The 17,075-nt window shown below is 32.7% G+C and overlaps 1 protein-coding gene and 1 long non-coding RNA gene across 2 annotated transcripts; both read right to left on the bottom strand.

Moving 5' to 3' along the window:
• Positions 1-284: 284 nt before the first annotated feature.
• LOC122275548 (cysteine-rich receptor-like protein kinase 10) lies at positions 285-3,544 on the bottom strand. The gene is made up of 5 exons (XM_043084653.1): positions 3,132-3,544; positions 1,640-1,841; positions 1,256-1,493; positions 921-1,071; positions 285-794 (listed from the first exon to the last, which is right to left on the bottom strand). The coding sequence occupies exons 1-5, from the start codon at positions 3,285-3,287 to the stop codon at positions 441-443; spliced, it is 1,101 nt and encodes a 366-aa protein (XP_042940587.1). The 5' UTR covers positions 3,288-3,544; the 3' UTR covers positions 285-440.
• Positions 3,545-4,665: 1,121 nt separating this feature from the next.
• On the bottom strand, positions 4,666-10,805 carry LOC122275549. The gene is made up of 2 exons (XR_006228590.1): positions 10,451-10,805; positions 4,666-4,999 (listed from the first exon to the last, which is right to left on the bottom strand). It is a non-coding gene; the product is annotated as an uncharacterized LOC122275549 (long non-coding RNA).
• Between the last annotated feature and the right edge of the window lie 6,270 nt (positions 10,806-17,075).

Below are 17,075 nucleotides of genomic sequence, written 5' to 3'. Positions count from 1 at the left end.
ACAAAATCAAAGAGAGAATTCTCCATCCACAAATAGGCGAGCACGTGCCGTGAAAGTCGTTGAATCCCTTCATAGCTTTCATAACCAGGGGTTGCCATACTCATTTTAGATCACTAGATTTTTGTATTTTACTGCCGTATCAAGATTTATGAGCAAAGAAGGAAGATTTTTATTTGGACCAGCAGGGTCAAGAAGAGAAAATTTATACTCCACGTGGAAGGAAAACAAATTCAACGCCACGGGTGATTGTTGACTTGACTTCAAAAACAAAAAATAAAATGAAATAAAAGCATAATCCTTGTTGAGTTTCATTTCACAAAAAACAAAAAAACAAAACAAACTGAGAAAATGAACCTAGCCCAAGTTTTACATACGAAGTTTGAACTCAAATAACCACAAACCACAGGAATCATGGACCATCATAATATGTGCATGAAGCACTAGCGAGGATAGAGCTCAGTAATTGAAACCTCATTTTGTGAGGCCTGGATAGAGCTCCCTTTGGATCTCTCTTCTGACTGATCTGTAATCCCTACGCTATGCTGCCATCCAGATGACATCTCAGATTCCACGTTAGTGTGCATAAAAAATGCAGGTTGTGAAGGCACTGGAAGAGTGGTGGAGTAGCTATTGAGCATGACAAAGACTGATGCCATGGTTGGTCTGTCAACTACATTTTCTTGAACAAATAGTAATCCGATGCGGATGCATCTCATTACTTCACTTGTTGAGCTAGGCTTCATTGTCGGATCTACAATATTTAAAGATGTGTTCTCCCTCCAATTTTTCCATGCCTGTAAGATACGATACAAACAGACAGATAATATCAGAGAGAGTGATCTTCTATTTATGTATTTTGTTTTTGTGTGAAGACAAATTTTATAGCAATTATTGGAAAATGCACGAAGAATGATTCTTACATAGCTTAGGAGATCCTCCACATTCTCCCCACTTCGGAAGCAATTGTTCTTTTGTCCACTCAATATCTCCAATACCAACACACCAAAACTATAGACATCGGACTTCATTGAAAATTGTCCATGCATTGCGTACTCTGGAGCCATATATCCACTGCACATTGACATCATGAAGGAATTATAAGTTTTGTTTGAATAACAATAGATATCTCCACAATTATCGTCTAACCTCTCAGCTTTATCTCCATTTTTTAATATGAATAATCCTTAGTGAGCATGTTAACCTTAATTCTATGACGCAAATGTAAATATTAGCTCTCCTCAATCATGATACTTACTAGGTCCCCACAATTCTGCTTGTGTTCCCTTGCATTTCATCTAATACAAACAATCTAGCCATGCCAAAGTCGGAAATTTTTGGATTCATATCTGCATCTAGAAGGATATTGCTGGCTTTAAGATCGCGGTGAATAATACGAAGTCGAGAATCTTCATGGAGATATAGAATCCCTCGAGCAACGCCTCTTATGATTTTGTACCGCCTTTCCCAATCCAAATGTCCACGTTTGGTTGGATCTACATATCCAAGAAAATTAGAAATTAGTAAAATGCTTCATGCAATTAAGTAAAACATGGGAGAACAAATTTCAACAAAACTTGTGGCCCAAAAATAATAGTATGCAAACATACAACATCATATGAAATCAGAAGTGCAAACATACCGTGATCAAGGCTTGTATTTTCCACGAACTCATACGCTAAAAGCCTTTCCTTTCTTTCCAAGCAGAAGCCTAGGAGCCTAACCAAATTTCGGTGTTGAAGTTTGGCAACCAACAAGACCTCATTCTTAAATTCTATATCTCCTTGCCCAAAATCTCTTGATAGTCTTTTCACAGCTATAACATGTCCATCGGAGAGTCTACCCTGGTAATATACAATAGTGAAATAAACAGAACCGTTAGAAAAATGTAATTAACTTCTTCTTTTTCTCTCTAAAGGCAAGTGTATATTAAAACAGCAACCATACAAACGTTCATATGTCAAGCTACACTATTACAGACAAGTGGTTGGGGGGGTGGGGGGTTTCTTTTCCACTGTGAAAGTCCAACAAACTTGGTGGAATAGAGATAAGGGATATACTTTCATAAAGATTAGTGGAAGCTGCCCATTGCCTATTAGAATGAGCACATTAATCATGATCTCAATAAAGTTCAGTGTCTCTAGCTATGGGTTCTATGGTCCAGTCGGCACATTTTTCTGGTGCTTCAACCGCATCTAGTGCCACTTGTGAGTCTCCAGCAATTGTGATTTTTGTTGTAGACCTGGCTTTGGCTTCCATGATGCCTGTGTACATTGCAGTTGCTTTACCTTGGTTTGGATTTTGACTTTTGATAAAGCTTGTTTTAACAAAAACTAGAGAACCATCATCTGATTTGCAAACAACTATTGTAGTACTGCCAGTACTCCTTACTGCTACATCATAAGTAAGCAAATAATGGCCTTTTGGAATAGCCTTCCAATTCAGTGGTTTAGTCAAATGTTTATTGCCCCATGCTTTCCTATGGTCTTTGAAAAATTTTAGGGCACACTAAACAAAATTGTCCACATTTGGTTTGATGGAGTCATGCACAATCTTATTTCCTTTAAAACCAAATATTGTCCATTGCAACAATGGCAAAAATTTGGAACTGGTGTTCTTCAAAGGGAAGAATATTTAGAAAGCTCGCTGGAGATAAAACACACTCAATCCATTTTGTAATCCCTTGATCCACAAAGCAAGAAATATTTATGGGCCAAGGGGAGTCTCTAGAGAACTCTTGAAAATGTGTAGTTTAGAAATAGATGAGTGAGAGTTTCCTCCTCAGAATTGTAGACAGGACAAAAGGTTTGACTCTCATTTAAGACCTGGTAGTTTTTTAGCACAGATTTTGTGGGGATGATGTTGTTGAGTACCTTCCAAATGAACAGTTTTAACCTATCCTGAACTCTAATTTTCCAAACCTTTTTCCACATCTTAGTAGGTATGGAAGATTGATATTGGTTGGTTTTTGAGATGGTTGCAGCAAAAGCAGCTTCAAAAGTTTATCTGGTAACATGCATTGCACCTCAACAGGTCTCTAGTCTGCTTTAAGATACCTTTCCATAGCCATGAATCAGAAACTCTTGATTTAACTAATTATTGATACCCCTATGTAGAAGATTGTAAGTAATTACCTTGTAAACAGCACCAAAACCACCTTGTCCGAGCTTATTTGCTTCAGAAAAGTTATCTGTCGCAAGGCTAATAGTGCCAAAATCAAACAGCAATGATTCGACGCTTTTAATTTCATCCACATGATGACCTTCAGTACATGAGGAACATGCCAACATTTAACAAATCAACTGAGTTCATTCTTTTAGATCAGGAGCAACCAAATTTAAAATATACGCCTACATATATGAACAGTACCAATTTGAATTGTTTAAATAAAATAACAACTACTGCAAATGGAAGCACATGATGCATATATGGACTATAGTATCCATTGACTAATCACAGACAAAGCCTAAAGTTTTGAAGAATAAAATAACAAAGCTGAATCATGCTACTTACTTTCTACAACAAATTGTTATTTTTGCCATGAAAGGTATTGGTGGGAATAAGTAATGCATTCATGAGATAAAAATTAATCCCACCAATTCCTCTGGTGGCTCCTTCGTGGCATATACTTCATGAGCATAGATAATTTACCCACCATTACCTCATTTCGTGGCAAAAACTAAGTTTATTCCATGAAAACTAATAGTATGAAAAGGTAGTTGCCTCCGTGGAAAACTATGTTGCCAACCAAACTAATGTGGTGCAATCAGAGCTTTTTTCCATGTGAGCACAAGTCGGTAATTACTTTTATCCACAAATAACTCTATGGCAAATTTAGTGACATAAAATTTTTTCCCATTCACTTCCTCTTGGCTATAGTTAAATTTAAGTTGAAAACTTTTGGTGGCAAAAAATCCTATATGCATGGAATCAGTAGTCGGGAAAAATTTGATGCCATGCATCATTTTGTGGACAGTTTAGTGGGTTAAAGTGTTTCCACATGCAACACTTCTTGGCTATAGAGCTTTTTGGGATGGTTTATTTTGGTGGCAAATATGGTTTACACTTATTACTATTATTATCCCCGTGACTGCTAATCGTGGGTAAATAATTTTTTCCATTATAGTTGTTCTTCACAAGCGGCTAAACATGGGATTGTTGTGATCCTGAGAATAAGTTTTAGGCTGCGTGTTAAAGTGGTGGAAAAATGCCACTGTGGTCTGATTCCATTTGGTGGGAAACGTTTATTTTTTGTGAAATGTGGTGGTGGAAATCCTATTTTTGACCAATTGCAATATTGTTTAATATTTGTGGTAGTCCAATTGCAGCATTTGGTATAACTTTTTCCCACGTATAAAATTAGGTGGGCAGTATACTTTTTACCATGAAAAATGGTTTAGAGGACATGGGTATTTTACCCAAAATCTGTTTTGTCACCAACTGGACACTCTATAAATGTCCAGATTTCTAGTCACATGTATTGTTCTTAGGACGCATATATAACCTATTTTTGAACTATAGTTCAAAATGAGAACTATAGTTCTTAGGATGCAGTATACTTCTTGGCTATAGCCAGTTGATGCATATATAACCTGTTATTCAACAACAAACTTATTCCAACAATATACATGAACAACAATTTGGTGTAAAGGAAGGGCTACCCAGTCAAAATATCAACAGCAGATTGTATATTATGTGGGTTAATAATCTGTCAACTTACATACATAACCACCAACAACTAGTACAAATCTGCCAACATTGTTCTTACACCTATGATACAGAAAATCTCATACATTCATTGAATAAGGGTGTTTACTTGAAGGCCATGAACTTAACTAACACGTTTGGCAGCACATTATCCAACTACAGACAATGGGATAAGTGCAAAGCAGGAAAAAAGACAGATTAAATGAGCATTCATGTAGAACAGGTTGCTTTGATGTCGAAACAAGACATTCAGATTTACCAATATGAATCCACATAGCTTGGTGCCAAATTGCTCCTGAAAGTGTACGTAAAAAAGCAAAATCTGTCAAATTTTACATATGGACTTAATGGGTTAAACTACATGACTAAAGCTAAAAGGTGGGGGAGCTTCTATAGTATTCAAATTATAGAAGCATACCAGAAATATTAATTTTAATGCTTCTACTCTTGCCAATCATATTATATAACATATTTGTGTATTTAGTTTTCTTGACTCTAAATGCAATTTTGGACAATGTCAACATCAAGCAATATCTATTCCCCTGGGATTATCACTATAGAAGCTACTACCAATTCTATGGCAACTGCTATTGCAGGTCCAGATTGCATATTAGTAGATTTAAGTTTGCTAATGCTTCATCCATGCAAATATCACACTGTCAGTGGAAAATGCTATCCCAAAACATTTAGTACAATCAAGTATATGATTCCCTTTTTTCTCAGAGAAAGAGTATTGAAATTCTTATAACTTGTCGTGGCATATCATATCTTGTTAATAATCCATGACATTAGTATGAACTGTGGGAACATATACTTGCTATAGAATGGGTAGCTGATTCCATTTTGAATTTTTCCCAGTAATTCATAATTACATTCAGATTCTCACAGTTCATACTATGATATCTGTTTGACATTGATTGTTATAACCCCTGGTTTGCTGAATGTAATTGAAGTTTACTATACTTAAAATCCACTCATGCTCCAAATTGTAAATATTTAAAGATGCTATTCTATGAGAAACACAGCTCTCTTTTGGATACTAGAGAATACTGTAATACCCACAAAGATGTTTTGTCTGTAAATTTTTTATAGGTACCATGCAACTTAATTCAATAGATTAGTATACAAACTGTTTTATCATAAAATGGTCCTAACCAATCACCACTCACAGATATCTGATGGAAATCTATCCTAAGTTAGAGAAATTTGGTGTTTAACCTACCAAAGCTACTTAGTGTGTAGGTTATCTAGCTAATCTAACATACCTAAACAATTTAATTGAGCAAACCTAATGAAACAGTTCCACTGCCTATGTGTGTGATATTGAATAGGTTATTGGAGACTTTTCCTTGAGTGACTAGAAATCTTAATTGATTTCAATAATTAAAGACACATACTGAGTTTGAATTTGCATACAGCCTTGAAGATTCTTGTGAATCTGAAACTGCTCTGAGATCTCCACCAACTCCTGCTCTACATTCCATGATCCATATGCTTCAACTGAGCTTTTCCCCAACCTGTTAAAAGTTTCCCTATCAATATATAACAATTAGCAGTTTCAGTATTCACAAGAATGTTACTCAGAAATCCATGTTTTTATTAAAAAATACTTAAATTCATGATAACTTACCCTTTCCACATGGACCTAATCTTGTGAATGTCAAGGTAGTCAATTCCAAAAGTGATATTACTGCACCCCCAACAAGTCAATACTGAATACAAAAAAGGGTAGATCCTAAACTACATTACTGAACTTCCCACAACTGTCTTATACATATCCACCCTAACTATACAAAACAACTACCAAAATTAGTACTACTTAGAAACATAAGTCCATGGCCATTGGATTGAGCAAGCCATAATTGTAACAATCCACAAAAAACCCCCACCACCTACCCTTCACAAAAAATATCCTAGACTGAAATGCCTAAGCATCTTCATGAGTCTCTCTATGAGACTCACTTCCTCTCTCTAACTCACTTTGGCGATAGCTCATTAACAGTTTCTCATGCTCAGAAAAATTCTGCCTCAATGCAGCAATATCACCCATCATTTGATCTAGCTTGCTCTTGTACATTTCAGCCTCACTCTTGTAGGAGAGGGGTCCGGAATCACCATATGCCCCATCCCTTGAGCATAACCAGATCTCCCAACACTTCTTTGAAGATGCTCTCAGCTGCTTTGACTACATCCTCCTCACTATCTTTCTCAGCTAACCTCTCGACCATTAAATTCTGAAAGAATTAATTTGTAATGGGATAAAATCAGCATTACTGTTAAACACTAATGCACTGGGTATGTGAAATTAAATTAGGAAGATGTCTTACATATTTGTGTTCAATATCTGCATTGATGAATTGACCTTTTCGTGTTGACCAATGTGTTTCTTTATAAAATGCTATCATATCCAGTGCCAATGCCCTCTGAAACACACAAGAAACAGTAGACGTGATCATCATTATACTGAACTTTAAGACTTATACCCCCAATCACAAAAGTCACTAACCTTCTCCTCTAATATCCTTATAAATGAACCAGTTTGTTCGATAGCTCGCTCGGTTAAACTCGAATCTAATTTGACTCGTGAAAAAAAAAAACCTCGTTCATCAAAGCAGATACTCGCTCAATTTGTAAATGACACGTACTCGACAAAACTCGACTCGACTAAGACTCGTTTAGGCTCGCTCGTTTATGCTCGAGTTGACTCGTTAGCTCGACTCGATTAAAACTCATTCATATATTGGTATATGAACAGGGATGTAAAATTGGTATATGTCTTAGACTTTCGAGCATGATAACTTTTGTGATGCACTGTGCACAATGAATATCATAATTTGGTTTATAATCGGCAAATAGTTTGCCATAAATGGTTAATGGAATTTTTATGCAGTTGCATAATCCTACATCAAGTAAAATAGGGTTTTGGCCTGAAACAAGTTTAAGCCCATGTAACATGCACTAGGTATAATTTAATGTGGAAGCTAAGCTAAACTTGGAAGATCAATGCTGCGCATTTGTTCAGAATTCAGTAACCTTTTACCATTAGATGGATCCACTTAAGTCTACTGTGATATCTTCTGATATCACAGCAAGACAAAAATTAGGAAGCTAATTTTTGAAGATTGTGAATGATACCATACCTATACAAAAAACATTAATATGTTAATGGTTTCTACCATTTTGTTACCATAGGTTTTTTTCTCCATCCAACTTCAGCTTCATCTTCTAAATACTCCTGTTTGAGGCAGATAACAAACAGGAGCCGAATCAAGAAAACCCTGCTTGAAAACAAGCTAGGCCTACAGCCAAGACAGGTAGCTATGTGGTAACTAGAATTGCACATGCTCGTTTGAAGACTAAGCAACTCTAATTCTTTCATTCTAGACATCCAACAAAAATCCTCCTTTGACTCACAATTGTTTAAACTTCATGACTCTCTTGTCAAGGAGAATGAGAAGATAAAAACATGGGGTATGAAGCTTTGTATAAAATGCTAGTGTTTTTGTACATTAAATTCTCAGTATACAAACATGTTTGTATATATACTAGAAGAATTGTAATATCAATTATATTAATGTGTGATCACCTTATTTTCCAACCCTTTACCAAGAATTTTTAGTAATATGGCCACTAACTTCTACCAAATTATTAGACGTAAAATTTGCTTTAAAATATCAAACTTTGTAGCATATTCACACCAAATTTTTCCACTTCATAATTTGAGATAGTTTGGAAGAATTTTTAGAGAAAGTGGTAAAAATAGTGGTGAGCACAAAATTATCTACCTTCCAAATCAAGCTGGCCAGGTAAGGATCTAAAGGGCTTAATGTCTAAAATAATTTGAAGTTTGACATTTTTACAAGTAGTAAGCTGAATTAATCATTGGTAAGGGCTATCTAAACCTGTACATGAATATCAAAACCAAGCACAGCATAAGAAAACTAATCTTATTACATGCATAATGTCTTATTCAAGGAAAGACAACCAAAAGACAAAACTTCATCACAAACTGTACAAAGATGCTAGAAAGAATATACATTTTTATGATCTTCGTGGTAAAAACATAAGAGCAATCCTGATGATAAAACAAACACAGAGTTCAACATTAAGCCCCATGGCTTTGACATTAATGGGTGCATGAGATAAGAGCATATGTTTCATAGCTCAAACAGAGATAAGATCCCTAGCTCAAGTTAAACAAGAAATGTATCCAAAATCCTCCTCAGTATGAAAGAGATACTAACCTACAAGAAAGACTGCTACAATTCATGTAAGGTATCTCCCAAGTAACTCATGAATTATTTTATTTTATAAGTTGATTCCAATATCAACATTTCTAGAATCAAGAGCATATAACTATTTGTATTGGATCTTAAAAATATAAAAATTTCTGTGCTCATAACCTAAACGAGATAGAAGGCACAAAAAGCTTCCATTCATACACCATAAATCACCAATCCATTTGTACATAGTCAAGAAATGAAGTAACTGATACCTTAAATGAATCTCATAAAACTTAAAGACATAAAACCTAAAGATTCATAAAACTTAAGGTTTACAATTAAAACTTGAAGTCCCAATGATTGCCGATATATGATGTGCAAACTATACGTTCACATGGGCTCTGTTCCACAAGACAATAAGGTCTTGGGGCATTGGAAAATAAATGACTAATTAAATCTTGGACATAAATATGCTATTTATTATGCATTTTAATTTGCACTCTCAAATCTATGGCCTGGAGAATTTTCCAAACCAACTTCACATAATTAGTTTGTCATAAACTGGGGGATTCAAATGTACCGGAAAATGAAGGCGAACCAATTGATCCTAGGAAACATGGGGTTAATACCTTTGGAATACTCATCACCACCCAATAACTGTTCTTAACATTCTTAGATAATGGAAGTTTTTGGTTCGTAGCCATTTAATTCTTATCAAAACTCATGATTTCATTTTCTCCTATTTAGCAACCTAGATAGGTTTTATCTGTTGTATACCTTCTTGTGTACTTGGGTTATGCCTATTCTTATTATTTCCTATCGTTTACTTATCGAAAAAAAAAAAATCTTCTCAAAACAAAATCTTAAAACTAACACAAGGTGGTCAGTTTAACATTCCACAAAGTATATCCACACAACTGTATACATATATTCATAACAAAGCACAAGTCCCACAAAAAATAAATCATAAGAGTATTTACAAGAATAGATAATGTTTTGGTTGTTTGGAAATTATGGGTCAAGGAAATGTTAGCTTAGGTCGTAGGAAAGCAAGTGATAGTGATGTGTGGCTACTAAGAGTATCTGGGAAATCCTTTAAAAAAATAAAAAAAGAGTACATGGGCACCAAGTATAGATGATGTTTTGATTGTTTGATAAAAAGTCCCAAATAAATTCATGCCTCATGATCAATAGAACATATAAACCCTAAAACAAAATTATTAAATCACAATAAAATTGTAAACCCAAAAACAAAATTATTAAAACACAATAAACCTGAAATCATATTTATTAAACACTCCAAAATTAAAAAAAAAATATAAATCCTAAATCAGTTTTCGAAATCTGTAAAAGCCCCTAAATCCCAAATATATAAATTCAGAAAAAAAAAAAAAAAAAAAAAAAAAAAAAAAAAAAAAAACCTAAATGGAATGAAGCAATTAGCAATGAATTGAAACATTGTACTGATTTGTGAAGTAAATGTAACATTTTGAAAATTAAAAATTATAGATCTATTCACATACCGATTAGCTCACTGAGAGAGAGGAGAATAATATATATAGCCTCAGGGACATATAAAGTGGAGGAGAACGAGACGGTGTCGACAGAAAAGAGTTGTTGAGTTGTGAGTGAGGGGCTTGGTGTGAGAGAAGGATGCAGGGGCTGGGAGAGAGGAAGGATGCGCAGAGATGAAAGATAGTGTGTAGCAAGAGAGAGAGGGAAGGGAAGAGGAGAAAATCACGTTATCACCTTTTCATTCTTACGGCCAAAATGCTGCCGTTTAGGTAGCCTACGCCCATAGGTTTTAAATTTTGGACTGAAGTGTTAATTAAATGCCATTTAGTTCTTCCAATAAAACACCACCCACGTAATGCATTGGAGACCCCCGTATTTATTGCTCTTGAATTCAAAGTATGACATAAACTGATTGCGTACAAGATTTGGCTTCATTTCACTTTTTTTTTTAATAGGTAAAAAAAAAAAAAAAAATTTGTACGAGATTTGATAGTTAAAAAAAATAAAAAGATTTGGCTTCATTTCACGTAGATTTTGTTTTAGTTGCCAATCTATTTTTACGAGAATGACACTTAACTTTTATGACAATTAAAATATATTAGTAAGTATTGATTTATAACTAAATTATTGTAGTAAATTGCAAAGGATTTGATTTAAACATTCTGCTACTTATTGTAATAGATTTAAATCAAATATAACTACTCACTAAGTTATAATACGAAAATAAGATATATTAAGAATATTTAAATAATATTATTATTAGTTCTATATAAAAAACTCAAAATTGTTAAATTCTTTTCTATAATATACAATATTATTATAAAGTTAAACTAATTGTCACATTTTCCATCTATACACTGTGTTTTTTAGATATGCATTTGAATTTTAAGATATATACACTGTGTTTTCTATCTATACACGATCTGTATGGATTATAGGCTTGTGATGATAAAATGAGGGACAAAATAGAAAATGAAAATGTAGATTTTTTTGCCACGAATAACATTCGTGAGAACTACTTATTTAGTAGTGGGTAAAAGCATATAAGCCACGTTGATGAGGGTACAAATTAAATAATTTTTTACGGCGACTTTATTCCGTGGTAAAAAGACAGTTTAACTCGTCACAAAAATTATTTTCCCATTAAAGGTCCATATGCTGCCCATATTTATTATTCAGGAAACAAATTGGTCACAAATACTACAGACGTGGTAGGAAAAATTTTTTTACCATCAAACATTATCTACCACAACAATCTCATAAAAAAATGTCTATATTTATTCTCTCCAATAATTTTAATGGCAAAAAGTTATTTTTTCCCACGAAATTATGCTGCGGAAAAAAAATTGGTGGCAAAAGTCGCGACTTTCTCCCTTGGCTTCCTCACTACTCTTAAATAAACGCAGACGGAGATGATTAGCACCACAAAAGCAACAGTTGGCACAACTATAATGATGACAGTCCGAGATGTGTTGCTCTTGCTTCCTGCAAATCATAATGGCAAGTTTGGGGAGTAAGATGGGATATATAATAATTTTATGAATAGTAATAAAATAGATTGTAAATAATAGTAAGATAATTGTTTTATGGGATTTTAGAAAATGAGAAAGAAAATTTTGAATAAAAAATATTATAAAGTTAAAATATTATAAGAATATAGTTTTATAATATTATTTTTGTTTGTATATTTGAAAAAGTTAAAATTATTTTTTATTTTTTAATTAAAAGTTTGAAAAGTTGTAATGATTAATTTAAAAATTTTATATTTGAATTATGTTTAGAAATAAAATGAGATGAGTTAAAACAAGATTAGATGAGAAGTTTGTGTTTTATCCCGTAATCCAAACCTGTCCTAAACCTATACATCCTCAAATGTACTAAACTATTTTAAAACTGAATAATGCTGCCCCCACTCCCAGCTACTGCTGGCATTTTTTTTTTTTACTTATTGATTAAGGAAGTATTTTTTTTTAATGATGTTGTGAATTTTTTTAAAAAAATATTTAAAAGTATTAAAAAAATACATGTAAAAAAAAAATAAAAAAAACACATCAAAATAACGGTATGCCAGATATGGCTGTAGCATTGTCCTTTAAAACTTGCAGCATAAACAAATTAGGACCCCATGTCAATCACAATCGGATCATTCCGGAAAATGCTGTGACAAAATGAATTGATTTTTTTTTTTTTAATAAAATTTTTAGTTAATGATTGAGAAAATACCTATTGGTGAATTGATATGTTTGATTTATTTTTAAATATTTAAAAATATATAAAATAATTGTTGAAAAAAAATATACATTTACACTTATCGGTCTAAATAACATTGTCCAATAATAATGATACACTTATCGGTACTCCACGTGGCATTGTACAAAATTAATTTATACGTTAATATCAATTGAAAGGCTAAAATAATAAAAACCCATGAATGAATTATATAATTTTATGAATAATGTTAAGTACAGTTTTTATTAGATAAGAAGGGTGGGGAATAGGGGTGAGCATGGTCCGGTCTAGGTGACGAATGGAAATTTTCGATTCATCATTTTTCCTGGACTAGACCAGATCAAACATCCCTAGGGACCTGACTGGCCAGTCGGTCTATTTGGTCCAAACCTTTTTGTTTTTGTTTTTTTTTTTAAATTGATTAATAAAAAAATTATTTAAAATACTAAATTAAAATTAAGTGACTTATTAAATGGAAGTTACATAATAAATTGTACAATTATTAATATATACTAGTACTATATATTATAGTTATACATTAAAAAATATAATAATACATTGATCTGCATATATATAGTTATAGACTTAGTACCAATACTATAATTAATAACTATACTAATAGTATTCTTAATATACTATATGTTAGTGATAATTAGTAATACTATATTAAATAATACTTTGTGTAGTTATAGTGATTTAATACTGACATATTAAGTTAACTATACTAATACTATTATAAATTTATACATATACTATAATTTATACTATAACTCTTATAATATGTTAATATATTAATATATACTAGTACTATATATTATAGTTATACATTAAAGAATATAATATTTATGTAATACTATGCTATATTAATAATTAATTATATACAATTATTTATATAAGTAGTATATATAAATAATAAATATTTTTTTTTTAATTTTCATTATGTCTGGTCCAGTCCAAGGTGAAAAACCCTGGACTTGAGACTAGACCAAATGAATTCGGTCCTGCATAATTTGGAGCAGATCGAGTCCGGTCCGGTCCAAAAATGGCTGATTCGGTTGGTTTCTCTGGTCCAGACTGGCCGAGGCTCACCCCTAGTGGGAAACAAAATGCAATTGAAATCTCATTCCACCCAGAATGCATACAAAATAATCTGTTTCATTAATGGGTAGCACTACGGCTACCGCTGGTAGCTCCCGCTAGTTGTAGTATGTGTTTTTATTTTTTGTCTTCTTTTTTACATGTATTTTTTAACACTTTTAAATTTGTTTTTTTAAATCACAATATTATTAAAAAAAATACTTACTTAATCATTAAGCAAAAGATTAAAAAAAAAAAAAAAAGGGCCAGTGGTAGCCCCCAACGGGAGCTACCAGTAGTGGCCTAAGCATTTCCCTTCATTAATCAATGTGCTGGCCACGTTGGGTCGTGGAAATGGTGCCTGCTTTTTCTAGAAGTAGACAGAGATGCCGTGGAACCATTCTCCAACTTTGCTGAAAAAATATAGTATTTTTTTTTTCAAAGCAAGCAAGTAAACTTCATTAGAAAAGTAGAAAAGTAGAAAAGATGATACATGATGAGAGGGTGGGGTTCCCTAAAAAATGTCTTAGAACAATAACAACAGTGCAATGAGGTGGATAAGAAAAAACAAAGAAAACAGATTTTAGCGACCAAAGTTAGCGACCAAAGAAAACAGATATATATATATATAAAGTTACTATGCTGCCTGGGTAGTACCGTTCAAGTCTATCGTTCAGCAAATTTTCTTTTTAGTTAGTAATTAAGGAAGTGATTTTAAGTGTATTGATGTATTTTTTTTTATTTTTTAAAAATATTTGAATATACTAAAACAATGTGAAAAAAATGGTTTGGGCGACATGCCTAGCAGTAACAGCTAGGCGGCATAGTAGCCCGACTCTATATATATAAGATTTAAATTATTGCAATTTTACAAATGGGAATACTTTCAAAATCTATCATTTTCTATTGATGATAAACTCACTTTCCAATTATGATAAAAATGTAGTTGTTGCCCAGATGACTAACACAAGAGGGGGGTGAATTGAGTTGTATTAAAAAAATAACAATTATAAATCAAATATACAATATAAAATATAAACAAAATATGAAATAATAATAAATATAAAGAGTAAGGGTAAGAGAGAAGCAAACTCAGTATGTTAACGAGGTTCAACCCCACTGCCTACGTCCTCGCCTCAAGCTACCCCTTGAGGATCCCCAAATTCACTATTCAACCTCCTTTAGGTGGAGATAGAAACCTATTACACCTTTGAACAACACCGCTACAAAGGATCCGTGTAAAACACCCTTTACACTTGCAATTACCTTACACGTGGTGATTCAACTATTCCCTGTGTAGAATACTTTCTACACGCACAAGGGTTATACACACATTTTTACTGATACAAAAGCTGATAGTGGGTAGGTTATCAGAAAACACTCCTCAATGAGTGAAATAAGAACAATACAGCGTAAATTATATTTCTCAAAATGAAAAAGGGTTAAGGCTTAATGCTTAGAGAAGAGAGAATGAAAACTTTGAATGAATGTTGTATGCTCTTGGTATAGTAAATGTGAAGCTCTCAAATGATCTATTTATAAGCATATGAGACTTCATATTCAAATTTAAAAATATTCACATGTCAAAGACAACATCATTCACTTTTGAAAAAATTTCAAATCAAATCTTTTTACCTTTTGCATATAACAAAAAGAGCACACTTTAGTTTTCAAAAATTTCAAACCTAATCTTTTTACTTTTTGCATATGCCAAAAGGAGCACACTTTACTTTTCAAAAATTCCAAACCTAATTTTTTTACTTTTTGCATATGCCAAAAGAAGCACACTTTACTTTTCAAAATTTTTAAACAAAAACATCTACCTTTTGCATAAGTCAAAAAAAGCATCAATCACTTTTGAAAATATTCAAATAAAACATGCACATGTAAAAGATGACAATCAATCATCTTTAATATTTTCAAAGTTCAAATATTTAATCATGCAATGCACATGTGAAAGATGACAATCAATCATCTTTCAAAATTTTCAAACTTAATCTTCAAAATATTCATGCACATGTGGAAAATGTATTTTAATGCTTTATGGTAAAATATTAATTTTGAGTCTTAATCCCAATTTCGAATTTTTAAGAGATTTACAACATTACTCTATGACTTTAATGTGAACTTATTTCCTTCTTGTTCATGCTTAGTTCCTTGATGTGCTTGAATCCATTGTGTAGACAATTTGAGCTGGAGATTTGAATTCATTTGTTATCATCAAAATCCATGTGTAGATATATAATTACATAAAACTTGAAACCTTGAGTTCAGCAGTAGCAATAACAATAACAAAAATATAAATAATAGTAGCCGAATGCAGTAGCAATAATGTTTGCTTGGTTGAGGAATCTTAACTCATCTTAAATCAATGATTGATGGGATTTATTATTTTTTAACTTTTCGTAAAAAGTTAAATCTATTTCAACCTACTTCATACATGTACATAATATTTCAACCTATTTACATTTAAATATATCTCAAAGAGACTCACAAACAATATTATTTACAAATCAACTCAGATCATTTGACATCATTTCCAAATGTAGCTTGGATCCTACTACTTGGCTGCCCAGTGTTTGTCATTGGGCGTGCCTCCTGGTGCAAATTACATTTTTGTTTTTGTTTTTCTTTCAATTATTTTTAAATATCTTTAGCCATTTTTTAAAAAGAATCACAAATTTATTATTATTCATTCACTTAACTATTAAGTAAAAATTAAATTAAAAAAATTAAATAAGATATATTAACCGTCAAAATGAGGATGAAAAAACGTTGGGATCCCAATGTAAGATTTGTCCTTTAATTTGTCCGGACAAGGTAGCTTTGTCATTTAATTTCTTTAATATTTGGCTAGCCGAATGCGAATGATCTAAGTAATTTTATGCTTGCGTCTGTTTTGATTCTTTTGAACACCTCAACTTTGCCCCGGCCACTTATACCTGCACCAATTGTCAGAGTCCAGAATTCTGATTACGTTAATGCAAATTCCGAAATTCAACACTTTGACAAAAGCTGGGCTTTGGTGCTTGCAAGAAACGGAAGAAACTCAACAAGAATTGCAATTTTTATAGTCGTGCCGATTGTCGCTTCCTTTGTTCTAATCTGCATCTGCATCTTCTATAGTAGAGTGAGAAAATCAAGGGAGCAACTTCAAAGTACGTTAAGAGGTATCATTCTACACAAAAATATGGCATAATTTGGGGATTAATGTCAACTATCAAACAGTTCTAGAAATTAAAATAGCTAATTAATTGTATGCAAGATGAGTGTTCGATCTGCATAAAAAGTGACTTCTGCTAAAACAAAATGAACAATGCACTAATC

The sequence above is a fragment of the Carya illinoinensis genome, chromosome 9, assembly GCF_018687715.1.
Source record: "Carya illinoinensis cultivar Pawnee chromosome 9, C.illinoinensisPawnee_v1, whole genome shotgun sequence".
Taxonomy (NCBI): Eukaryota; Viridiplantae; Streptophyta; class Magnoliopsida; order Fagales; family Juglandaceae; genus Carya; species Carya illinoinensis.
Note: the sequence above shows the minus strand (reverse complement) of the source record. Positions and strands in the feature narration are given on the sequence as shown.